Source organism: Dipodomys spectabilis, unplaced genomic scaffold (genome assembly GCF_019054845.1).
Source record: "Dipodomys spectabilis isolate Male_0828 unplaced genomic scaffold, ASM1905484v1 ptg000098l, whole genome shotgun sequence".
NCBI classification, from domain to species: domain Eukaryota; kingdom Metazoa; phylum Chordata; class Mammalia; order Rodentia; family Heteromyidae; genus Dipodomys; species Dipodomys spectabilis.
Genome location: NW_024870775.1, coordinates 8,782,781 through 8,807,085, shown reverse-complemented (window position 1 = coordinate 8,807,085; position 24,305 = coordinate 8,782,781). Strand labels below are relative to the sequence as shown.

The 24,305-nt window shown below is 44.8% G+C and overlaps 1 protein-coding gene across 1 annotated transcript; it reads left to right on the top strand.

Moving 5' to 3' along the window:
• Positions 1-1,909: 1,909 nt before the first annotated feature.
• Kdelr2 (KDEL endoplasmic reticulum protein retention receptor 2) lies at positions 1,910-23,158 on the top strand. The gene is made up of 5 exons (XM_042686731.1): positions 1,910-2,131; positions 13,413-13,513; positions 17,878-18,036; positions 20,334-20,586; positions 22,156-23,158. Exons 1-5 carry the CDS (start codon positions 2,041-2,043, stop codon positions 22,188-22,190), a joined length of 639 nt encoding a protein of 212 aa, XP_042542665.1. The 5' UTR covers positions 1,910-2,040; the 3' UTR covers positions 22,191-23,158.
• The last annotated feature ends 1,147 nt before the right edge of the window (positions 23,159-24,305 follow it).

Here is a 24,305-nt window from a genome sequence, read left to right as displayed (position 1 = left end):
CCTTAAGTGGTAGAACCAGTGCTGATGCTTGTGTGGCTAATCAGGAAGCTGGGATCTGAGGATTGGGCTTTAAAGCCAGCCCAGAAAAGTCTGCCAGACTCTAGCTCCAATTAATAAGCAAAAAGCTGAGCTGGTTGGTGTGGCTCAAGTGGCAGAGCACCAGCTGTGAGTACACAAGGTGAGTGAGAATTTTCGGCTCCCTAAGTTCAAGCCCTGGCATTAGCATAAAGAAAGGAACCAAAGCAACAACAAAAAAGAACAGTAGAAATGCTTTGGAATCCTGCAGCTCTTGTAATGGAAGAAATATGATCAAGGTTTTCTCAAATAAGACAAAAAATCCTAAAACTAGCCATGACTTAACATTATAATTGAGAAGATGAAAGAAATGTTTCCAAATTATCAAAATCACCTACACTACATAAAATAGTTTTTTCTATTCTTTCTGTAGAAAATGTGTTAAAACAAAACAACAACAACAAAACCCAATGTTGCCAGGCTACTCAGAAAGCTGAGATCTAAGAATTGCAGTTTGAAGCCAATCTGGTCAGAGAAGACCCTGTGAGACTCTTACCTCCAATTAACCACTCAAAAACCGGAAATGGCACTGTGGCTCAAGTGATAGAGTGCTAGCCTTGAGCACAAAGACACTCAGGGAGTGCCCAGGCCCTGAGTTCAAGCCCCACAACTGACAAAAACCAACCAACAAACCAAAAACCAATGTCATATGAAGCGGTAAAGAATGTCTAGTGACAGAAATACAGGAGGAAGCATTGTAGAAGTGTATATGATCGGGGCTGGGAAGGTGGCTCAGTGGTAGAGCACTTGCCTTGCATGCATGAGGCCCTGGGTTCGATTCCTCAGCACCACATAAGCAAAAAGAAAAAAGCCAGAAGTGGCGCTGTGGCTCAAGTGGTAGAGCACTAGCCTTGAGCTGAAGAGCTAAGGGACAGCGCCTAGGCCCAGAGTTCAGGCCCCATGCCCGGACCAAAAAAAAAAAAAAAGAAGTGTATATGATCATTAATTAGTCAAATTTCATGTCATTTCCTGGCTTTTGTGCTTTTTATAGTAGGAAGCCCTTGTTTCCTGGACCCTATTGGGCCCACACTCTAAATCTACTGTCTTGAGTGTGTGTGTGTGTGTGTGTACGTACACTTGAACTCAGGGCCTACGTGCTGTCCTTTAGCTTTTTCACTCAGGGCCCACTACTTGAGCAACAGCTCTATTTCTGGCTTTTCAGTGATTCACTGGAGATAAAGAGTCTCATAGACTTTCCTACCTGGGCTGGCTTTGAACTGAGATCCTCAGATCTCAACCTCCTGAGTAGCTAGAATTACAAGGTGAGCCATGGGTGCCTGGCACCTTCTTGTGATCTATTTCCTCAACTTATAGAAAGAAATGTTCAATGTCCTCTCTAATTTTACACTACCATTCCCCACCCCCCATTTTCTTCGCCAGTGCTAGGGGTCAAGTACTCTACCACTGAGCTACACTCTCTTCCAGCTTTCTCTTGCAAGACAGTCCCCAGAACGGTTAAAAAAAAAAAAATAGGAATCCCAACTTCAACTGCATCCTTCTGCATCGACCTCCAATGTCGACCTTGAGTGACGTGAACACGAATTATTTTTGCATACAAGAATGTAGAGTCTATGGCCAGTGGGAAGGGGATGGGAAGAGAACTATCACCAGCGAATGTCATCTCAAAAGTAAAAGCGAATCGCTGGCACAGAGAAGAAGCCAAAATCCTTGGCAGATGGAAGTTAGGGAGGATTGGATGACCTCAGCGGGAAGCCAAGGCGGGCTGATGGAGAAGAGCCAAATCTCCAGCGCTTTCCCCTTAAAGGGGCGGGGCACGGGAGGCGGGGCCTGGAAGTAGCCCGCTCTCCCAGAATGCCCCGCGAGCGCGCGCGCGCGACGGCAGTTCGGCCACGTCCCCGGCCACGTCGCGCCGCCCTCGCCATCTTCTCCGCTTCCTCTCAGGGGCCGCCGCCTCCTTAGTCGCCGAGCTCCGTGGCCGCCGCGCCAACTGTCGCCGCTGCCGCCATGAACATCTTCCGGCTGACCGGGGACTTGTCCCACCTGGCGGCCATCGTCATCTTGCTGCTGAAGATCTGGAAGACGCGCTCCTGCGCCGGTGAGCGGCCGGGCCAGGCCCTGAGAAACCGGGGCGCGGGGCCGGGTTCCGAGGACCCGTCGGCCTCGGTCGCTCCGGGACCCCCCCCCCCCCACCCCTCTCTGGGATCGTGGTGGCCCGACACCCCGCGCCTCTCCTGCCGACCTGACGGATACCGAGGCTGGGGAGCACCCTGCCGCCCCTCGGGGTGCGCAGGGCCGGGCCCTCCGTCCCGGCGAACTTGAGTCGTCCGGGCGTGGGGGCGCTGACCGGACTGCGCGGTGTGGGGGAGGAGGGTGCTGTGGTGTCTGAAAAGTTTGGGAGGAGAGCGGGGGTCCGGTGGGCGTGTCCCGCGCCTCGGACTTGTCTTGGGGCGCTTCTCAGGCCGAGGTCCCGTGCTGAAGGTGTGTGGCAGGGCCGGAGGGTGGGGTGGAGTGGGGGGGGGGAGGTGTCCTCGAATCAGTGGGCTTGGCGGGAGAAATTGGGGCCGGACCGTGGCCTGACGTGGCAGCCGGACCACTCCAGGGGGGCGGCGGCGGCGACCAGGGGAAGAGGTCATCCTGATGTCCACCCTGTCCCCTAAGGGATTGGGCTGTGGGTTAAGTTCCAGGCTATGGAGTGTGGTACCGAGCCTGTGCTGGGAGTTGTGTTGGCTGCGTCCCAGTCCTCGGGGCCCCGGATCGATGGCAGGCGCCGCAGGCAGGGCTGGGGGCGTGTGTGTGTGTGTGTGTGTGTGTGTGTGTGGTGTGTGTGTGTGTGTGTGTGGTGTGTGTTAGTTCGGAGAAGCGAACTGGTTTTGTTTCGCTGTAATAACGGGTTCTCGAAAAACTGCAGCGCTGGGTACTGCCGAGATCCCTTGTGCTTCCATGCAGTTCCTAGCTCCACGTCACCAGTGAGTTGGCCCAGCCCCTCCCCCGAAGTCTGAACACTCTTGTAAGTCTTGCTGGGAGGAGGCCGGGAAACAATCTTTCCCAGATAATAATAGCATCCGAGTTTTACGTTTCCTTAACCCAAAAGCTTAAGAAATACACATTTAAAAACCTTTTTTAAAAGAATTTTTCTTGTGTTGGTACTGGGGCTTGAATTCAGCCTAAATGCTGTCTCTTAGCTTTTTCTGCTCAAAGCTGATGCTCTAACCACTTAGGCCATAGCTCCACTTCCAGCTTTTTGGTAATTAGTTGGTTATAAGAGTCTCATGGACTTTCCTGCCAAGGCTGGCTTCCAACAGTGATCCTCTGTCTCAGACTCCTAGGTTTAAAGTCATTAGCCACTGGCACCCAGTTAAAATTGTTTATTAAAATGACAGGACTGGGCTGGGAAGGTGGCTCAGTGGTAGAGCGCTTGCCTTGCATGCATAAGGCCCTGGGTTTGATTCCTCAGCACATAAGCAAAAAGAAAAAAAGCCGGAAGTGTTGCTATGGCTCAGGTGGTAGAGCGCTAGCCTTGAGCTTCAGCTGAGGGACAGCGCCCAGGCCCAGAGTTCAGGCCCCATGACCAGACCCAAAAAACAAACAAACAAAATAAAATAAAATGACAGGACTTCCTTAATCTTAGTTCTAATTGTATGCCTCGCCCATGGAAGGGGAGATAGCTTTTGAAGAATTCAAGAACTTAATTTTTTGAGAGGTAGAGAAAGATAGAAGTGCTGAAGAACCTGTGGGACAGAGATTCCATTCATCTGGTTAATTTATAAAAATCTCCACATCTAAAATAACACCATGTCTTTGATTTTGCTGTCTATGGCACTTGCCTGTTTCTCTAGAACATAGCCGAGATTCAGGAAGTAAGCAAAACCAAAAAAGACCTTTGAGCAATCAAAATAAATGTTACAAAGTCCATTTACTGAACTAGTGTGTCTGACTTGGAGGTAATGTCTCAGTTTTTATGTAGTTCCATGGGGTTCCATTGCAGTGACTGTAAATTAATAAATTTCAGTCATTATGATAGTTAACAAATACACTGCTATATACTAAGTAGTCAGCTAAGTGCTTTATATGGCTGATCCTAGGCAGTGCTTAAAATAACCTTGTGGGGTAGATGCTGTTATCTCTGTTCTGAGAGCAGAGGAAGCTTAGGGAGATGAGCAAAGTAGTGTTTGAGCCAGAGTTGAAACACAGTAAGTTACAGTTAATGATTTTGAATAAATTCATTTGCTTTGGCCTAAGCAGTTTTGGTGTAAATGTTTGATTAACAAGACACCAATAGTTTAAATGTAATAGTTTAGGTTCTTTAGTTTTGTGTTGCTTCAGAATCTTTGAATCTATTCATCTTGCTTCTGTTTCTTATAATCGCCTTTTCTGGAAGGTGGTTTTAAAGGTGAGGTAGTATGCTGTCTTCCAAACTGAGATGTTTGGGAGAATTGAGTGCAGCCTCAGAAATAGAATTCTTAAGAGGACCTTAAGTAACAACGAGAAAGGGGAAGTGTCTTTTTCCCCCTTCTCTTCTCATTTGGGAGATTTAGAGTATGAAAGAAAATGTTATTATTTCAGCTGAAATGATGAGAAAGGTAAGTAGATGGGCTCAGTCTGTGGTTGTTCCCCAAGTATTCCGTAGGCATTATTAAACTATTCTCATTGTCACACACAGGATGCTTTTCCTTATGGCATGTGAGTTTTCACAGCCTTTAAAAAATTAAGACCAAGGTCATTCAGAATTATGTCCTAAATTTGACTAGCTACATTGTTTTTCCATACTAAATTATAAAAGTTGTTTAGAGACTTTTGAAAGAGTAAGAACTTGATAAGAGTTTCTCAGATAACTGGAATAGGAGACATGTATAACCAGGTTGTATTTCTCTCTTGAAAATACCAGAATGAGGTAAGCCAGGCACTGGTGGCTCACACCTGTAATCCTAGCTACTCAGGAGGCTGAGATCCAAGGATCATGGTTCAAAGCCAGCTAGGGCAGGAATGTCTGTGAGACTCTTATCTCCAAGTAACCACCAGAAAACTGGAAGTGGCGCTGTGGCTCAAATGGTAGAGTGCTAGCCTTGAGCTGAAGAGCTGAGGGACAGTGCTCAGGCCCAGAGTTCAAGCCCCACGACCAACAAAATAAACAAAAAACCAGAAGTAGTGCTATGGCTCAAGTGGTAGGTCACTAGCTTTAAATACAAAAAGGCTCAGGGACAGTACCCAGGCCCTGAGTTCAATTAGCCTGGGGGTGGGGGTGGGGGGATAAATACTGGTATGAGTGGTATGAGGTTCATTTTAGGATTTCCACAGTTCTCTCTTTAACATGGCTGGAGCTGCAAAACCACATACATTTCTTTCCTAGGGGTGAGAGATGAGGCAGGGTGGTAAGGAAACTAGAGATTCAGTTATCTGGTAGTCTAATCCCAGAGTCCCTACATTAAGGACCCTTTTTAAAATGGGGGCAAGGAGTTAACCTTGTCTGAATCTGCATTCTTTTATTGTTGCATCTGCCATTGTTATGACAGAGGGCTACCAAAGTTCATATTTCTAAACTACTAGGGCAGTTTGATGTTCAAGTGGTCACTTTTTGTTCTAGACCCTGGCCTGGAAAATCTAGGGAGAACAAGCAGTGGTTTTTAGATGAAGGGCTTCAATTTATGTTTTCCTGTAGTCTAGTAAGTTCTAATAGTGTTGTATCTTCTGTGCTTAAATAACTAGGGAAGTCCTCCTGACAGTCAGCTACCTAGCCTTCCTTATCTGGTCACTTTTCCTCCCCTCCTAGCTGCTGTTATGTAGGCTGTCAGCTTTCCAAAACACCAAATATGACCTGAGAAACTGTGTCCTTGTGTATCACCTAACTGGATTGTTGACAGTTTTTGTTTTGGGGTTTGTTTTTTTTTTTTTGGGTGCAGTCATGGGGCCTGAATTCTGGGCCTGGGCACTGTCCCTCCGCTCTTCAGCTCAAGGCTAGCACTCTACCACTTGAGCCACAGCGCCACTTCCGGCTTTTTTCTTTTTGCTTATGTGGTGCTGAGGAATCGAACCCAGGCCTCATGCTTGCAAGGCAAGCGCTCTACCACTGAGCCACCTTCCCAGCCCCGGGTTTTTTTTTTTTTTTTTTTTTTTTGGTCTGGTCGTGGGGCCTGAGCTCTGGGCCTAGGCGCTGTCCCTCAGCTCAAGGCTAGCGCTCTACCACTTGAGCCACAGCGCCACTTCCGGCTTTTTTCTTTTTGCTTATGTGGTGCTGAGGAATCAAACCCAGGGCCTCAGGCATGCAAGGCAAGTGCTCTACCACTGAGTCACCTTCCCAGCCCCCCCCCCCCCCCCCCCCCGGGTTTTGTTGTTGTTGTTGTTTTTGTTTTGCCGGTTAAGGGGCCTGAACTCTGAGCCTGGCTGCTGTCCCTGATCTCTTCAGCTCAAGGCTAGCACTCTACCTACCACGTAAGCCACAGTGTCACTTCCGGTTTTTTTTTTCTGCTTATATGGTGCTGAGGAATCGAACCTAGGGCTTCATGCAAGCAAGCCAGCCATTCTACCACTGAGCCACCTTCCCAGCCATTGTTCACAGTTTTTTTTTTTTAATTAATTTATTTTTTATTGTGAAAATACCGTACAGAGGGGTTACAATTACATGGGGTAGATAATCGTTCACAGTTTTGAAGTAAATTAAAATTGTCCCATCTATTAGAGTTGACTCAAGATTTGTATCACACACATTCCCAGATTCTTCTTGTAGCTGTTGAATACAAGTCTCCCTCTCTTTTTTTTGGGGGGGGGGTGGTCGTGGGGCCTGGGCACTGTCCCTCAGCTCTTCAGCTCAAGGCTAGCGTTCTACCACTTGAGCCATAGCACCACTTCTGGCTTTTTCTGCTTATGTCGTGCTCAGGAATCAAACCCAGGGGCTGAGACTTGAACTCAGGGCCTGGGCACTGTCCCTGAGCTTCTTTTGCTTTTAAAGCTAGTACTCTAGCACTTGAGCCACAACATCACTTCTGGTTTTTTCTGTTTATGTGGTACTGAGAAATTGAACCCAGGGCTTCATGCATGCTAGGCAACACTCAACCAATAAGCCACATTCCCAACCCCTGAGCTCAGGTCTCTTGAGTAATAATTGCTGTGAAACATCTATCTTTCTATCTGTCTAATCTATTGTATCTATCTTATATGTCTATTTGCCAGTTCTGGGGCTTGAACTTGGCCTGGGCACTGTCCCTGAGCTTCTTTGTTTGTTTAAAGCTATTGCTCTACTTGAGCCACAGTACTACTTCTGGCTTTTCTGTGTATGTGGTACTGAAGAATCGAACCCAGGGCTTAATGCTTGCAAGGTAAGCACTCTTCCACTGAGCTACATTCCCAGCCCTGAAACATTCATTAACCACCCATTGTGTTCAAAGCACTGAGATATTCAGAGCACCAGCAGGCAACAAAGTTTCTACTCTTTTTCGTGTGTGTGTGTGTGTGTGTGTGTGTGTGTGTGTGTGTGTGTGTGTGTGTGTGTGTGTGTGTGTGTGTGTGGTTGTGGGGCTTGAACTCTGAGCTTGGGAGCTATCCTTCAGCTCTTCAGCTGAAGGAGGGCGCTCTACCCTTGAGCCACAACGCCACTTCTGGTTTTCCAGTGGTTTATTGGAGATAAGAGTCTCACAGACTTTCCTGCCTGGACTGGCTTTGAACCTTGATCCTCATATCTCAGCCTCCTGAGTAGCTAGGATTACCTCCTAAGTAGCTAGGATTACAGGTGTTAGCCACCAGCGCCAGCCAAAGTTTCTACTCTTAGAAGACCTTTATCCTTTAAGCTTATATGGTCAGATATGTACAAAAAGAAAAATAAGCAGGGCACCTGTGGTTCATGGCTGTAATCCTAGCTACTCAGGAGGCTGAGATCTGAGGATTGTGGTTCAAAACTAGCCCAGGCAGGAAAGTTCCTGAGATTCATCATCAATTAACCACCAGAAAACTGGAAGTGGTGACATGGCTCAAAGTGGTAGAACACTAGCCTTGAGTGAAAAAGCTCAGGGACAGTGCCTTAGACCCTGAGTTCAAGCCTCACGATTGAACCCCTCTCCCCCCCCCCAAAAAAAAAAAAAAAATAAGATTGCAGAGAGAGTGGAAATCTGCTGGTAGACAGAGATGATCAAGTGTACATTCATTGCTTGGAATTGGAAGGAACCCAGCAGACTGATTAAGAGGCAGGATGGCATGTTCCTCCAATTGAACGTGACAATTCAGAGTATTATTAAACAATAAATTGAGAGAAGTCATTTACAGTACATGTGACAGAAAGCTAATAGAAAATAACAAGAGCAGGTAGGGGACTAGGAATGTGGCTTAGTGGTAGAGTGCTTACCTAGCATGCATGAGCCCCAGGTTTGATTTTTCAGTACCACATAAACAGAAAAAGCCAGAAGTGGTGCTGTGGCTCATGTGATAGAGTGCTAGCCTTGAGCAAAAGAAGCCCAGGGACAGTGCCTAAGCCCTGTGTTCAAGCTCCAGGACTGGCAAAAAAAAAAAAAAGAGAGAGAGAGAGAGAAGGTAGGCATGAAACAATGCTCAAGCTGTACTAGAACTTCAGGACTTGGATGTTAAAATGGCAGTACGGACTGTTACTTTCCCACCAGGAAGGAAAAAGTAAAAGGTATACAAACCTCTAACGTGTACACAAGAAAAGGACAGTCCCATCTTGGGGCAGTGGGAATGTGAATTGGCATAGTCTTCCTAAGAGGGATTTAACAGTGTTTACTGAAGTTTAAAATGTCTTTTGCCCCAGTAATTCTAAAGACTCTGAACTATAGCAGTTGTTATGGTGTGAACCAAATGACATAAAGTGTTCATTGTACCTAAAAACATGCAAAACACTGTTTAGATACAGAGATGTTCGTGCAAGATTTATTTATTTTTGTCAGTCATGGGGCTTGAACTCTGGGCCTGAGCGCTGTCCCTCAGCTCTTCAGCTCAAGGCTAGCACTCTACCACTTGAGCTACAGAGCTACTTCTGGTTTTCTGGTGGTTTATTGGAGATAAGAGTTTCATGGACTTTCCTGCCGGAGCTGGCTTTGAACCATAATCCTCAGATCTCAGCCTCCTGAGTAGCTAGGATTACAGGTGTAAGCACCGAAGCCTGGCTTCATAACAATGTAACTTAGAAACAACCCAAATGGTCCCTCAAGTTTTGGCATATCCATGCTGTGAAACACTGTATAGCCATTAAAAAGATTTGCGCCACTTGCCCATGTAATTGTAATCCCTCTGTATGGTATTTTCACAATAAAAAATAAATAAAAAAAGATTTGAGCCAGAGTTAGGTGTGTTAACATCAGGAAAAGATGAATCTGAGATGGAAATTCAGAGGACAAGTAGTAAAACACAGGTAGGCTACACTTTAGGAGATAAACACATAGAACACATACAAACATGTAGAAAAGGGACAAAATGGAAATGAGAGGGGTAATGAAAAGTCATTTTCATTAGGGGGAGCAATACTAAGGGAAGCTGAACTTGGGACCTTGCACTTGCTAGGCAGGCACTCTACCATGCGAGCTATGCTCTCAGCCCTTTTGCTTTAGTTAGCTTTCAGATAGGATCTACAGTCCTACCCCTGCCTCCTGCACAGCTCAGGTTAAGGGTGTGAATCACCAGTACCTGGCAAGGGTCTTTTTACAGAAGTTACCACACACGTGCCCTAAAAAGGCAACTTTTTAAAGCTGTAACAGAACTTTTACCCTGCACCGAAGTATATAGATGGGGACTTTTTTTTTTTGGTTCGGTCATGGGACCTGAACTCTGGGCCTGGGCGCTGTCCCTGAGCTCTTCAGCTCAGCGCAAGTGCTTTACCATTTGAGCCACAGCACCACTTCCGGCCTTTTCTGCTTATGTAGTGCTGAGGAATTGAACCCAGGGACTCATACATGAAAGGCAAGCCTTCTACCACTGAGCCACCTTCCCAGCCTGATAGCTGTGGACTTTTATAAATTCTTCTTGGTTATGTGGAATCAGAAGAGTGATATTACCTTTAATGAATGACTTCCATTTGACAAATTACTGTAGATGTTTGGGCATTTGGTATTGGGATGTCAGTATCTGAAATGTTTATGGGTATTCTGTTGAGCACTTGTTACCTGATAGTCTTGACATGTTTTTTTTTAAGTCTAAAAGCAGATTAGTATTGTTCGAAGTATAGCTTGGTGGTAGAGAACTTGCCTAGCATGTGTGTGTCCCTGGGTTTTATCTTTGGCACAAGTGGATTTCCATCTCAGATTCATCTTTTCCTGATGTTAACACACCTAACTCTGGCTCAAATCTTTTTTTATTTATTTTTTATTGTGAAAATACCATACAGAGGGATTACAATTACATGGGCAAGTGGCTCAAATCTTTTTAATGGCTATACAGTGTTTCACAGCAGGTAGATAGGTAGGTAGATAGAAAGACAGACAAATAGATAGATTACTGACTTAGTAGCAGATACTCTATACCATCCTTCCTAGAGATTGCTACCTCCTCTCCTCCTGTCTTGAGTTGGGAGCCTGCTTTCCTGTGAGGACTGACAACTTTACAGATTCATAGGGAAAGGCTGCTCCTTGCTAGTCAGGTTCCAGCATACTGATTCTATATCAAGAAGTACTTGCTTCCTGAACTCTCCTCTACTCTGCTTGCTTGGGCAAAGGGAGATTCCACCCTCTAGCTGGTAGAGCCCAGAGCATTTTGTCTTCATAGTAATAGAGACACCATTGGATTTTAATTCTTCAAAGTGTTCTCTCAAAATACCATGCAATGAGAATTTGTCCCATGACATGAAGCTAAGATGGATTTCTTTTTCTTTTTCTTTTTTTTTCTTTTCTTTTTTTTTTTTTTGTTGGTTGTGGGGCTTGAACTCTGGGCCTGGGTGCTGTCCCTCAGCTCTTCAGCCCAAGTTGAGCGCTCTACAACTTGAGCTACAGCGCCACTTCCGGTTTCCTAGTGGTTTTTGGAGATAGGAGTCTCACAGTCTTTCCTGCTCAGGCTGGCTTTGAACTGCGATCCTCGGATCTCAGCCTCCTGAATAGCTAGGATGATAGGCGTGAGCCACCAGCGCCCAGTTTGAATTTCATTTACTTTTTTTTTTTTTTTTGGGTCCAGTCGTGGGGCCTGAACTCTGGGCCTGGGCACTGTCCCCCAGCTCTTCAGCTCAAGGCTAGCACTCTACCACTTGAGCCACAGCGCCACTTCCGGCTTTTTTCTTTTTTCTTTTGTGGTGCTGAGGAATCGAACCCAGGGCTTCAGGCATGCAAGGCAAGCGCTCTACCACTGAGCCACCTTCCCAGCCCCGAATTTCATTTTCTTTTGTCCATGTGTTATTCATTTATTCAGCAAATGTCTTCTGGTCCTTGCTTTGTGTGTGTGAAACCCAGTGCCTAGCATAGGGAAAACAAAGTGGAGTCAGGCATGACCTTGCTTTAGGGCAGGATCCAGATTATCACAGTGTGTCTATACAAGTGTGTAAGAGAAGCTAGGGCAGATGCCAGCATGATGCAAGTTCCATGCTGTGGGTGCTGTACGAGTCCACTGCATGAGGAGAAGGTGTGTAGAGGTGACCTCCCAGAGGTCAAAGACATTGTTCAGAGGTATCATAGTTCTTGTTTTTTACTAAAGGAATGCTAAAAATAGGACAAAACCCAAAACGCCACTAGAATAAGCTCTTCAAGTTTTGCTCGTCCATATCCTTTAAGTTTTTAATAAAATATTGGAAGGAACCATACAGCAAACCAATTGGAAATCTCTCAAGATGTCAGCAAACCTGCAGTATGAGCCTTCTGCTCCCATGTCTTTCTGGGCTTGTGTTCTTCACCTTTCAGCATCCATTCTTTGGTTCTTCCTTTGGAACATTGATCCCTGATAGGAAAAAGTTCTCCATTACCACGGAAGACTAATTTGCTCATGTTGAGTCTTTCATCTAAACTGCCCCAATCTCTTTCTTTGACCCTCAAAATTGGCTTCTGTCAATGAATTTGGAAGGAAATTCAACTTTTCCTCCTTTCTATTTGAGTGTCTGTGAGTAGACTGGAACTTTAATTCTGCAGACCTAGAAAAATGACATTTTTTCATTCAGGTTCTTGATTTCAGCAAGCAGCAAAATAATTGTAACGTCATTAAAAAACAATATCACTTTCATGTTCCACAGTGTTGTAAATGACTTCAATGTAGACATTCTTTTTTTTCTTTCTTTTTTTTTGGGGGGGGGGGGGGTCCGGGGTCCGGTTGTGGGGCCTGAACTCTGGGCCTGGGCGCTGTCCCTCAGCTCTTCAGCTCAAGGCTAGCACTCTACCACTTGAGCCACAGCGCCACTTCGGCTTTTTTTTTTTTTCTTTTTGCTTATGTGGTGCTGAGGAATCGAACCCAGGGCCTCAGGCATGCAAGGCAAGCGTTCTACCACTGAGCCACCTTCCCAGCCCCCAATGTAGACATTCTTGTGCAATACACACTTACTAAAATGTGTAATGATGCTAATGAGCGTGGTGGTTCACTGCTATAATCCCAGAGCTAGAGAGATAGAGGCAGGAGGATCAAAAGTTCACGGCCAGAGCCTGGGGGGATAGCTCAACTGGTATATTACCAGCTTTGCAGGTGGAGGCCCTGTGTTTAGCCCCCAGTACTACCAAAGACAAATGTCCTCCACAAGTCCAGCCTGAGCTATATACTGTTTAAAAAACAATCATGCTGCATGGTGGATCCAAAAGAGAGTTTTTAAAGATCTTAATATACCCCAGAAATGCCAAGCTCATGTGGCATATACTAGTCATTTTGGGAGGTCATGCCTTTATTCCAGAAGATGAGGTTCTTCTACTCAGACCCTACCTAAGCTAGTATCCTCAGCTGACTCCTTGTCCCCATATCAGAGTAACTTGGGACTCCATCATCAAAAGATTGGTGACTTTGGAGAAACTGGGATTTATGTTGTATTGATGGTGCTGGAAACTGAGCCCAGGTCTGCATTCATGCTAGGCAAGCACTCCACTACTGAGCCATATTCCTTGCTTAGGAGGTACTGTTTGAACATGGAAAGGAAGACCTGGAGGTAAAGGCAAGTTTTAACACTAATGAGCACAGTTACTGAAAAATTGATCCCTACTTAAGAGGAAACATTTGAGAAGTATAACGCTCACAGTAGGATACCTGTGCTGGTAAGGTGGATGCCTATGATGATGTCACTTTCCTAGTGAATAGTTCCTCCCAGAAGGAACAGTTACAAAATAAATGAAAGAAAACCAGAAACTGCTCATGTTCACTACAGTTGCCTCCACATCTGGGCCTTGAACCCTCACATACCCATTTCCCCATCTGCATTTCTGTGTTATGATGGTGGGGGTCAGTCATAAAGCTCTCCAGGCTTTTCTAACACTTTTTTTCTGTTTCTTTAGGTATTTCTGGGAAAAGCCAGCTTCTGTTTGCACTGGTCTTCACAACTCGTTACCTGGATCTTTTTACTTCATTTATTTCGTTATATAATACATCTATGAAGGTATGGTAATGGTAAACAGAAATGGAAACCTATAGAAACTACTAATGTATGTAGGCTGTGTGCTATTCCTAAAACTTTTTAGGCCCCCCTGTATGCATGGCTGGGAATAATTACTCCGTTTCAGAAAGTACTTTGGGCTTAAGAGACATTAAGCTTGAAGTTCCTTAAGTATGATACATCTTTTAAAGCTCCTGATAACCCAGTAAGAAAGAGGGATGACAGTGGAACAGTGGGGAATTACAGACCTCCTAGGACGGTGAGTATATAACAAGAAATAAAAGGTGCAGTGTCTCATTTTGCAATGTGTGAGGCACTGTAGCGTAGGCTGCTGCTGCTTCCCTGTTTCCACTTAGTTTTTTAAGGCTTTTTTTTTCACCCAGCATAGGAATCTTAGGGCTTCACACTTGCTAGTCAGGCACTTTACCACTTGAGCCACAAGTGCATTCCTTAGATGTCTTCTGTGTATCTGCTGTCATTAATTGTGCTTAAATAACATCTGGACCCTAAGTTACTTTGTGTGTGTGTGTGTGTGTGTGTAATTTTTTGGGGGAGGGGGTTATGGGACTTGAACTCTGGGCCTGAGTGCTTTCTCTAAACTCTTCAACTCACGGCTAGTGCTCTACCACATGAGCCACAGTGCCACTTGTGGTTTTCTGGTAGTTAATTGGAGATAAGAGTATCACAGCCTTTCCTGACTGGGCTGGCTTTGATCCTTGATCCTCATATCTGAGCCACCTGAATAGCTAGGACACTGGCACCTGGCTTACTTAATACATTTTTAAACCTTTAATATGCCCTAAGCACTATGAAACTTTTGTTGTCCTTGCTTTCTTCTAATTCATATCGAAGCAAACTATTAGCTCTCAAAATAGAAAATATTCAGGCTCAGGCCTGTAATCCTAGCTTCTCAGGAGACTGAGATTTGAAGATCACAGATCAAAGCCTGTCCAGGTAGGAAAGTCTTATCTGCAATTAACCACCAGAAAACTGGCACTAGAGCCTTGAGCTGGGAAGGTGGCTCAGTGGTAGAGCGCTTGCCTTGCATGCATGAGGCCCTGGGTTCGATTCCTCAGCACCACATAAGCAAAAAGAAAAAAAGCCAGAAGTGGTGCTGTGGCTCAGGTGGTAGAGTGCTAGCCTTGAGCTGAAGAGCTGAGGGACAGCACCCAGGCCCAGAGTTCAGGCCCCACGACTGGACCCCGCACCCCTCAAAAAAAAAAAAAGAACAGAGTGCTATCCTTGAGCAGAACAGCTCAGGGACAGAACATAGGCCTGAGTTCAAGCCCTACAATTGACAAAAAAAAAAATTTTTTTTTAATTTGCATGCTTCCTAATGGGTGCCTAGCACGAGTGGGGCCACTCCACACTCAGCAAGCATGGGCCTGAGTGAGCATCAGCTTTTGCTGGTCATGAAACCCACATTATGCAAGCAGGAGCCTTGTAGAAAGATCATCACAGCACTAGTCACCAACTTCATTTGGCAAGGGGGCCTCTGAAGGGAAAGTGGACGGGCTCGTGAGATGCCTACTAGGGTTTGATTTCCTTCATATTCTACAAGTTCTGAGTGCCTGCCTCCCATGCAGTCTGATAACCTAATTTTGATGTATCCAGTGAAGTAATAAGCTCATGCCTATTAGTGGGCATTTAAACAGGTGACACCAACACTTAGTGTTCAAAAACATTTTTTATAAATACATGTTAAGACAAAGCAATATTTGGGTCTACCAAAAAGCAAGTTTGGGTCATCTATAATTATTCTAGGTGATAGCCTAATTACTTGTCTTCAATTTTTGTGTGTATGTGTGTGTGCTAGTCCCAGGACTTGAATTCTGGGCCTGGACACTATCCCTGAGCTTTTTTGCTCAAGGTTAGCACTCTATCATTTGAGCCATGTGTCCAGTATTTTTTGCTGCAGTGTAGGGTTTTATGTTGTTTTTTTGGCCCACCACACCTAATTCACCTACTTCTATCTCCCACCTAGCTAGGAATACAGCCATGTGTCACCATGCACAGTTTTTTTTCTTTTTGCCAGTCATGGGGCCTGAACTCTGGGCCTGGGCGCTGTCCCTCAGCTCTTCAGCTCAAGGCTAGCACTCTACCACTTGAGCCACAGCGCCACTTGTGGCTTTTTCTGCTTATGTGGTGCTTAGGAATTGAACCCAGGGCCTCATGCATGCAAGGCAAGCACTCTACCACTGAGCCACCTTCCCAGCCCATGCACATTTTTTTTTTGAGGTGGAGTTCTTGCTAACTTTTTGCTTAGGTTACCACTGAAGCACATACTGTAGCACATACTACTTTGTGCCTTCCGTGTGGCTGGGATTGCTGGTGTGCACTGTAACATGTTATGCTCAGCTGCTTGGTTGTAGTTTCTTTTTTTTCCAGTCATGGAGACTGAACTCTGGGCCTGGGTGCTGTCCCTCAGCTCTTCAGCTCAAAGCTAGCGTTCTACCACTTGAGCCATAGCACCACATCTGGCTTTTTCTGTGTATGTGGTGCTGAGGAATCGAACCCAGGGCCACATGCGTGCAAGGCAAGCACTCTACGACTGAGCCACCTTCCCAGCCCTGAAAGTCAGTGGAGTGAGAGCCATGTAGTTTTTATCTGCTGAGCACTAGGGGTTAGGATATAGCTGTTCTTTAGTGGTTGCTGAGGCCCCAGTGGGCTAAACCCCATTGACCACAGCCACTCAAGTGAGGCTTTAGCTGCCCTGATCCTTATCTAGTTTCTTTGTGGATTTTTTTTATTAATCATGTAAGTGCTTGACTGTCTTTATTTACCTATTAAGTCATTTGCTCAAATGTTTTCCTAATTAAGTTTCTCAAGTTGTACATCCTAAGAAGTAACACCAGATGGTGTGGTCCCTATCCTAGTCATTTCTTCTCATTTGATTGAACAGAGACAGCTATTTGATTCTTGGGCTTATGTTTTGGTTGATGTGAAAATTGGTTCTTAAATTTGGTGACCTTGCTGGTTTGATTCTTGAGCCTAAATATAGGTGGTTTGAAATTGACATATTTTCACAGTGTCAGAGTTTATGGTATACACTGTTACAAGTTACACCCAGCTTAACTTGGGGTGGGTAGGTAGGGGGCATAACATCTGACTTCTGGAAGATGAAAGAAAACAAACCTTACTTCGGGGCCTTTGAATAGCCAAGATGCTGTATACACAGAATTTTCCCTTGGAGGCAGCAGGTTTTTCCAAATAATTTCTAACCTTCAGGGCTTTTATTGTGATGACAGAATTTCTATCAACGATCTAGGTATGTAGTGATAGAGTAACATAAATTAAAAGATAATCACTGCCAGGCTGTGGTGGCTCATGCTTGTAATCTTAGCTACTCAGGAAGCTGAGATCTGAGGATCATGGTTTGAAGCCAGTTAAGCAGGAAAGTCCATGAGACTCTTTATCTCCAATGAACCACCAGAAAACTAAAAATGGAGCCGTGGTACAAAGTGGTAGAATGCTAACCTTGAGTGATATAGCTCAGGGATAGCATACAGGCCCCAAGTTGAAGTTCCATGACTTTCAAAAAAATCAAGCTGGTGGCTCATGCTTGTAATCCTAGCTACTCCTGAGGCTGAGATCTAGGATCATGGTTCAAAGCCAGCCCAAGCAGGAAAGCCCATGAGACTCTCACGTCCAGTTTAACCAGCAAAAATCCAGAAGTGGTAGAGCTCCACGCATGGGAAAAAGTCGAGCAGGGCTTAAGGTGCTGAGTTTCTTTGCCATAAATTGGGGGGTGGTACTATAAGTTGAACACCTCCCAAAAGAATTTGACTATGGGGCTGGGACTTAGTGGTAGAGTGCTTGCCTAGCATTCATGAAGCCCTGGGTTTGGTTCATCAGTACCACATAAACAGAAAAAGCTGGAAGTAGCACTATAGCTCAAGTGCTAGCCTTGAGCAAAAGCAGCTCAGGAACAGTGCCCAGGTCCTGAGTTCAAGACCTAGGACTGGCACAAAAAAAGAAAAAGAAAAAAGAAAAGAATTTGACCATGTTTAAATATTAAAATACAACCCCCCTTTGGGGCTGGGAAGGTGGCTCAGTGGTAGAGCACTTGCCTTGCATGCATGAGGCCCTGGGTTTGATTCCTCAGCACCACATAAGCAAAAAAGAAAAAAGCCGGAAGTGGTGCTTTGCCTCAAGTGGTAGAGCTCTAGCCTTGAGCTGAAGAGCTGAGGGACAGTTCCCAGGCCCAGAGTTCAGGCCCCATGACCGGACCCCAAAAAAACTATTTAAAAATAAATAAAGTACAACCCCCCCCCCCAAATGCTGAGTAGATGGGTGTTATAGAAAGCTGAGAGAGTGATGACTCTTGTTGTGTATTGCTAATCTGGACATTGTTCTCTCATTTTTAGCTTATCTACATTGCCTGCTCCTATGCCACGGTGTACCTGATCTACATGAAATTCAAGGCAACTTATGACGGCAATCACGACACCTTCCGAGTGGAGTTTCTGGTGGTCCCTGTGGGAGGCCTCTCATTCCTTGTCAATCATGACTTCTCTCCTCTTGAGGTTAGTTAAGAAGTCATGTCTGATTCCCTGTTTGCTGATAATGTAAATTTTTGTTTTTATTTTCCAACTTGACAATACTTCCCATGCAGCATGCACCCTTTGGTATAAATAAATTATAGACAGCAATTAAAGCACCCAAGGTTTTGGGGGTTTGGGGGGAAGAAGGAGGTATCTGCTGATACTAATCCTTAAGAATATAAACTCGGGGCTAGGAAGATGGCTCAGTGGTAGAGCACTTGCCTTGCATGCCTCTGAGGCCCTGGGTTCGATTCCTCAGCACCACATAAGCAAAAAGAAAAAAGCCAGAAGTGGTGCTGTGGCTCAAGTGGTAGAGCATTAGCCTTGAGCTGAAGAGCTGAGGAACAGCACCCAGGCCCAGAGTTCAGGCCCCACTACCGGACCCAAAAAAATAAATAAATAAATAAAAAGAATATAAACTCGGGGTGGGAATGTGGCTTAGTGATAGAGTGCTTGCCTAGCATGCATGAAGCCCTGGGTTTGATTCCTCAGTACCACATAAACAGAATAAGTCACAAGTGGCGCTGTGGCTCTAGTGGTAGAGCGCTAGCATAGGGAACAGAGAGGCTCAAAGACAGTGCCCAGGGCTGGGAAGGTGGCTCAGTGGTAGAGCGCTTGCCTTGCATGCATGAGGCCCTGGGTTGGATTCCTCAGCACCACTTAAGCAAAAAGAAAAAAGCCAGAAGTGGCGCTGTGGCTCAAGTGGTAGAGCACTAGCCTTGTGCTGAAGAGCTGAGGGACAGCGCCCAGGCCCTGAGTTCAGGCCCCACGACCGGACCTCCCCCCCCAAAAAAAAAAGGTAAAAAAAAGCTAAGTAAAGACAGTGCCCAGTCCCTGAGTTAAAGCTCCAGGACCAGCAAAAAATTAATAAATAAACTCGGATCTGTATTTAATCACTTCTTTCTTTCTTTTTTTTTTTTTTTGACTGTCATATTAGTTTTTTTTTTTTTATTGTGAAAATACTGTACAGAAGGGTTACAATTTCATGGGCAGGATATTAATCACTTATTTCTTTCCTTCTTTTTCTTTCTTGGTGCTGGGGATCACTTAAGGCCTTGAATGTGCTAGGCAAGCAAATGCTCCAGTGAGTGACATAAGCCCTGTATTTTTGTGATACAGACACAGAGCCCTGTCTTCCCTAGTGTCTGGAAAACTCAGTCTTCTCCCCATTCTGCCTAGCCTTTGTCTTTCCTCCACGTACGCTGACATGCATTGGTATTGTGTCTGGTGCCTCCTCACTTTTGGGAGCAGGAATGCAGAGTCTCTGGCCCTGTACAGTGAGCTGCTGCCTAGTGCCTTCTTCCCCATTCTCAGGGGCTAAGAAATTTGTGCTCTGCTCTAGGTTATTGGATTGGTGCTGGTGGGTATGGGTTAGTTGTACTTTACCACTCTTTCTGACCCCTTTGAGTTAACCACACCAAAAAATCTTAAAGCATAAGAAAAATACAGGTGCTCCTTGACTTAGGGCTTATGGCCTGATAAATGAAAATATTGTAAGCTGAAAAAGCGCTTAATATGCCTGATCTACCAAGCATCATAGCTTAGCAGTGCAGAACACAGTAGAATATTGGTGGTTACCCTCAGGGTGTTCTGACTCACAAATCTGCAGCTCCCTGCTGCCCAATATCATGTAGTGGTAAGAGTATTGTAGTGCTTGTCTCTAGACCAGGAAAATAGTGAAGTTGCAAGTATGGCTCAAACAGAATGTGTAATACTGATGATTTTTCCAATACCATCATCATGGTAGAAAGTTATTAGTTGAGTGAAGACCTTCTGCAGTAGAACAGTTAGAGCCTGGAAAGGAGATGAGTTGGTAAGGAAAATCTGTTCTGAGATGGAGAGAACTATAACCCCTGCTGTCAGCCCCATAGAAAGCAGAATTGAAGCTAGGTTCCAGTGGCTCATGGGGCTAAGATTGGAGGATTGAGATTTGAAGCCAGTCTGGGCAGACTTATTCCAGAGACTCTTATTTCCATAAAACTAGCAAAAAAAACTGTAAGGTGGGGGTGTGGTTCAAGTGGTAGTGTTCCAGCCTTGAGTGAAAAATCTTAAGGGAGAGCATAAGGCTCTTAGTTCAACCCCTAGTACCACCATGAGAGAGGGAATGGGAGAGATGGGGCTGTCAGTGCCCTGCCTGTGACATGTTCTCAGTCATCTGGGATAATGCAGTGCCAAGCTACTCAGTTCATACCAAGATGCCCACACCCTGGACTCTGGAGGATTTCCCCCTGAACTGGTGGGCACTGGGTCCTTACTGATGCTTGCTGTTTGTCTTCTAGATTCTGTGGACCTTCTCCATCTACCTTGAGTCGGTGGCCATTCTTCCACAGCTCTTCATGATCAGCAAGACAGGGGAGGCAGAGACCATCACCACCCACTACCTGTTCTTCCTGGGCCTCTATCGGGCTTTGTATCTAGTCAACTGGATCTGGCGCTTCTACTTTGAGGGCTTCTTTGACCTCATTGCTGTGGTCGCTGGCGTGGTCCAGACCATTCTGTACTGCGACTTCTTCTACTTGTACATTACAAAAGGTATGTTGGTTCCTGCACATGTGCTCAGCCTGGCTCCCTTGCCCAGCATGACTAACCAGGCATGCTCTCACAGAAAGAACTGCCATGCTGGAGATCAAACCCTGGTTTTGCACGTGGTAGGCAAGCACTAAACTATGCCCCCAATCCTTTAGGAAAAACATCTGAATGATTACTAAATAAAATTCTACATCATGGGCTGGGAAAGATGGCTCAGTGGTAGAGTGCTTGCCTTGGATGCATAAGGCCCTGGGTTCAATTCCTCAGCACCACGTAAGCAGAAAAAGCCAGAAGTGGGGCTGTGACTCAGGTGGTAGAGCACTAGCCTTGAGCGGAAGAGCTGAGGGACAGTGCCCAGGCCCAGAGTTCAGGCCCCACAACTGACCAAAAAAAAAAAACCTACATCAGGGTTTGCAGCCTTTTTAAATATAGGGACTTTTTTTTCTTGTGCTGTAGCTTTATTGTTTTCCTAAAATGTCTATTTTCATTGTAAAAGTTTCGATCAGAGCTAATGATTTTCAAGACAATCATCTTAATTCTCCTTCATAGAAAGAATACCAGGAGTGTTCAGTACAATTCCAAACATGGCACAAGGCAAACTAGTGCTGGGCTAGAATCTGCTTTTCCCTCATATTTTTCATGTCCAACAACAGGAATTATAGTGTCTTTCGCTATGTGTTTTATGCACTGTCATTTGCTTACCTGGCCTGTTAGTACCTTAACTGGTTTGCTGCTATTAAAACCCAGTATTTTTTATTTATTTATTTATTTATTTTTGGCAGTTGTGGGGCTTGAACTCTGGGTCTGGGCGCTGTCCCTCAGCTCTTCAGCTCAAGGCGAGCGCTCTACCACTTGAGCTACAGCGCCACTTCGCGTTTTCTAGTGGTTTATTGGAGATAAGAGTCTCACGGTCTCTCCTGCCCGGGCTGGCTTTTTCTCAGCCTCCTGAGTAGCTAGGATTATAGGCGTGAGCCACCGGCACCCGGCTTAAAACCCAGTATTTACAATCATATTTTTGTATGAATTTGGCTGTTAAAAACATGATAAAAGCTATGGTCCTTGCTTAGAAAAAGGTGTGTATTTATTTATGCATAGGTCTACAGATTCATGCGGACATTAGTGAGGAATTCAGCCTAACCACAGATCTAGACTTAAGTCCCTGCTATCAATAGATACTGGCATTTCTAATGGTGAACCTGCTTAATAAAAGAACGTAAATGTCATCTCTTTTTTAATGTCCAAAATTTCAAGAGACTCCTCCATAAGTCATATTTTATATGTTGATTACGGGAATGTTTATGATATTACTCCTTATTTACACAGTACAGCTGTGGTTGGGCATAATAGTTGCCCTCTGTAATTCCAACACTAGGGAGGCTGAGGTAGAATCAAGAGTGTAAAGCCAGCCATGGCCAGTGAACCCAAATCAGAAAAAAAGACCAGTTTTTGAATTTGATGTGATTTCTAATTTTTAAAAGCAATTGCTTACTTCCTTCTGCTTGGTAGAGTCTTATGTTTGCAAGATGCTATGAGCAGGAAGGAGAAGAATAACCTTTTGTTTCTGTCTTCTAGTGCTCAAGGGAAAGAAGCTGAGTTTGCCAGCGTAAGTGCCAAAGCACATCATCAGCCTCTGTCCTTCAGGGTGCTCGGACAGAATTCGTACCATAGCAAAGGCACGAGACGCTTGATGCGGAAAAGCAGAAACTTCACTCTTTGGTTGCACACAGTCACCGGTGGCTCTGTGAGGACATGGAGGACAACAAGCAGATGTTTCTGTTTAATGCATCTTGCCTTATCTTTTTTTATTACTATGTACAAAGATTTTTTTACACAAAGAAACTCTGTATTAATAAATTCAGTGTGTAGCTTAATTGGGATAGTTCCAAAAGTGATGATTTTGTGAGGAAAGCTTTTTTTATTTTAAAAAAAAGTCATTGAAATTGTTGATTCTGTCTGCAATGAAATTGTACCCCCTTGACAGCTGGTAGATTATATATTCAAACCAAATTCGCATCCCACTATATTTATTTTTATTTTTATTTTTTGCCAAAATGATGAGCTATATTTGTTGGGAATCTGAGATCTTATGTTTAGTTGGGTCCATTAGTCCAAAATTATTCCCACTTGCTGTGGAAATCCTTCCATGGAAGACACACTACATTTGAGGTTGGTGCATATGGCTTGCAACTCGGTTTTCATTACCAGAATTTTAAAGTTCCGAAAAGAGATGGAGTTGAGAGTCACCACAGGGGTCTGCATCAGCTTGGGACTCTTCCAGGATCCCCTGGGAGGGGCTGTAATGATGGATCCTGCTGGGTACAGGACTCCACTCCTCTGAGGAATGGAACATGATACTTAACCTATTGCTTTTGTAAACAAATCAAAAGCTGACCACAACCATGTCTACACCCAGAATCGAGTGGGTTTTTATATCACTGTTGAGTGATAAGAGGATTTGTGATATTTTTTAATTGGCAGCACCAGTTACCATTCCTTATATTCTTTTTTTTTTTTTAAACTGAGCTCTTGCATGACTTATCTTGTGTTACCATCCTAAATAAACATTTTCTTAAACAGAATAAATTGTCTACTTCATGAATTAGGCTTTTGAACAGCCTACATTGGGATGACTTTTGTTTTCATGTAGCTGTCAAAGCTCTATAGTGCTGCAAATATCTAAAGTTAAAAATCTGTAAAGTTTCTCACAGATATACTAGGAGTTTTCATCCTGATTTTTGCCATCATACTCATTTGCTGCTTTTTTAATTTCTGCAAAAGTATGCTGATGTGATACACCATTAAATAGTAAAGTGTTCAGTACAAACAGTGCTTACTACAAGGAGGATGTAATATTCTGCTTCCTGTATTAAAGTATCTTCTGGAGGAAGGGAGCCCCTGAGCTCTATTTTTATTGTGTGGGTTGTAATCTTCCTGGATTGGCAGTGTAACTGCCTGGTATAACCTCTCTCACTGCTATGTTTCACTTTTGCCCTTTGGTTTCAGATGTTTGTGTTGTATATCAGAAAACTTTGATTCCCCCAGCATCTTAGTCTTGGTTTAATTTCTGTGGTCTGTTCTCATCCATGGATGGTTCTGAGAGGGGAGGCAGAGTGGGAAATTTGAGTTGCACGAAGCCAAGCAGAGGAGCTGGGACAGTGCCCACACCTGCCTTTGCCCGTGTATGTCAGTCATAAGCTGGGGTCACACACTGCAGAGCACAATGCACAGAAAAAGGATCTGAACCTCAGTGGCTCAAAGCCTTCCAGAATCATTCTGCCCAAGTTTAAATATTGGGTCAGAGTGCCATCTTATTAAGGAGAGGCCTGAGTTGTGCATGGGGCTGGACATTGCCCTTACACAGTTAAAACAGGCCTTGCCTGAGTGAAGCACTGTTTCATGGTTACTTTCACTTGCTCAATAAAGATTATCAGGTAATTCAGTTTTCATTGAGCTGTTTTACTGTGTGTGAACCTTTGAGAAGGTGGGGTGGGGTGCTATAGCCCTAACCTAGGGTCTTAGGCATGTTAGGTACGTGCTTTACCACTGAGCTCTCTATACAACCTATGTGAGTGATTTAGATGTATGTGTGCTGGTCCTGGAGCTTGAATTCAGGGTCTAAGCACTGTCTCAGTTTTTGTGCTCAAGGCTACCACTTTGAGCCACAGCTCTTTTTCCAACTTTTTGATGGTTCATTAGCGATGAGTCTCAAGGACTTTCTTCCC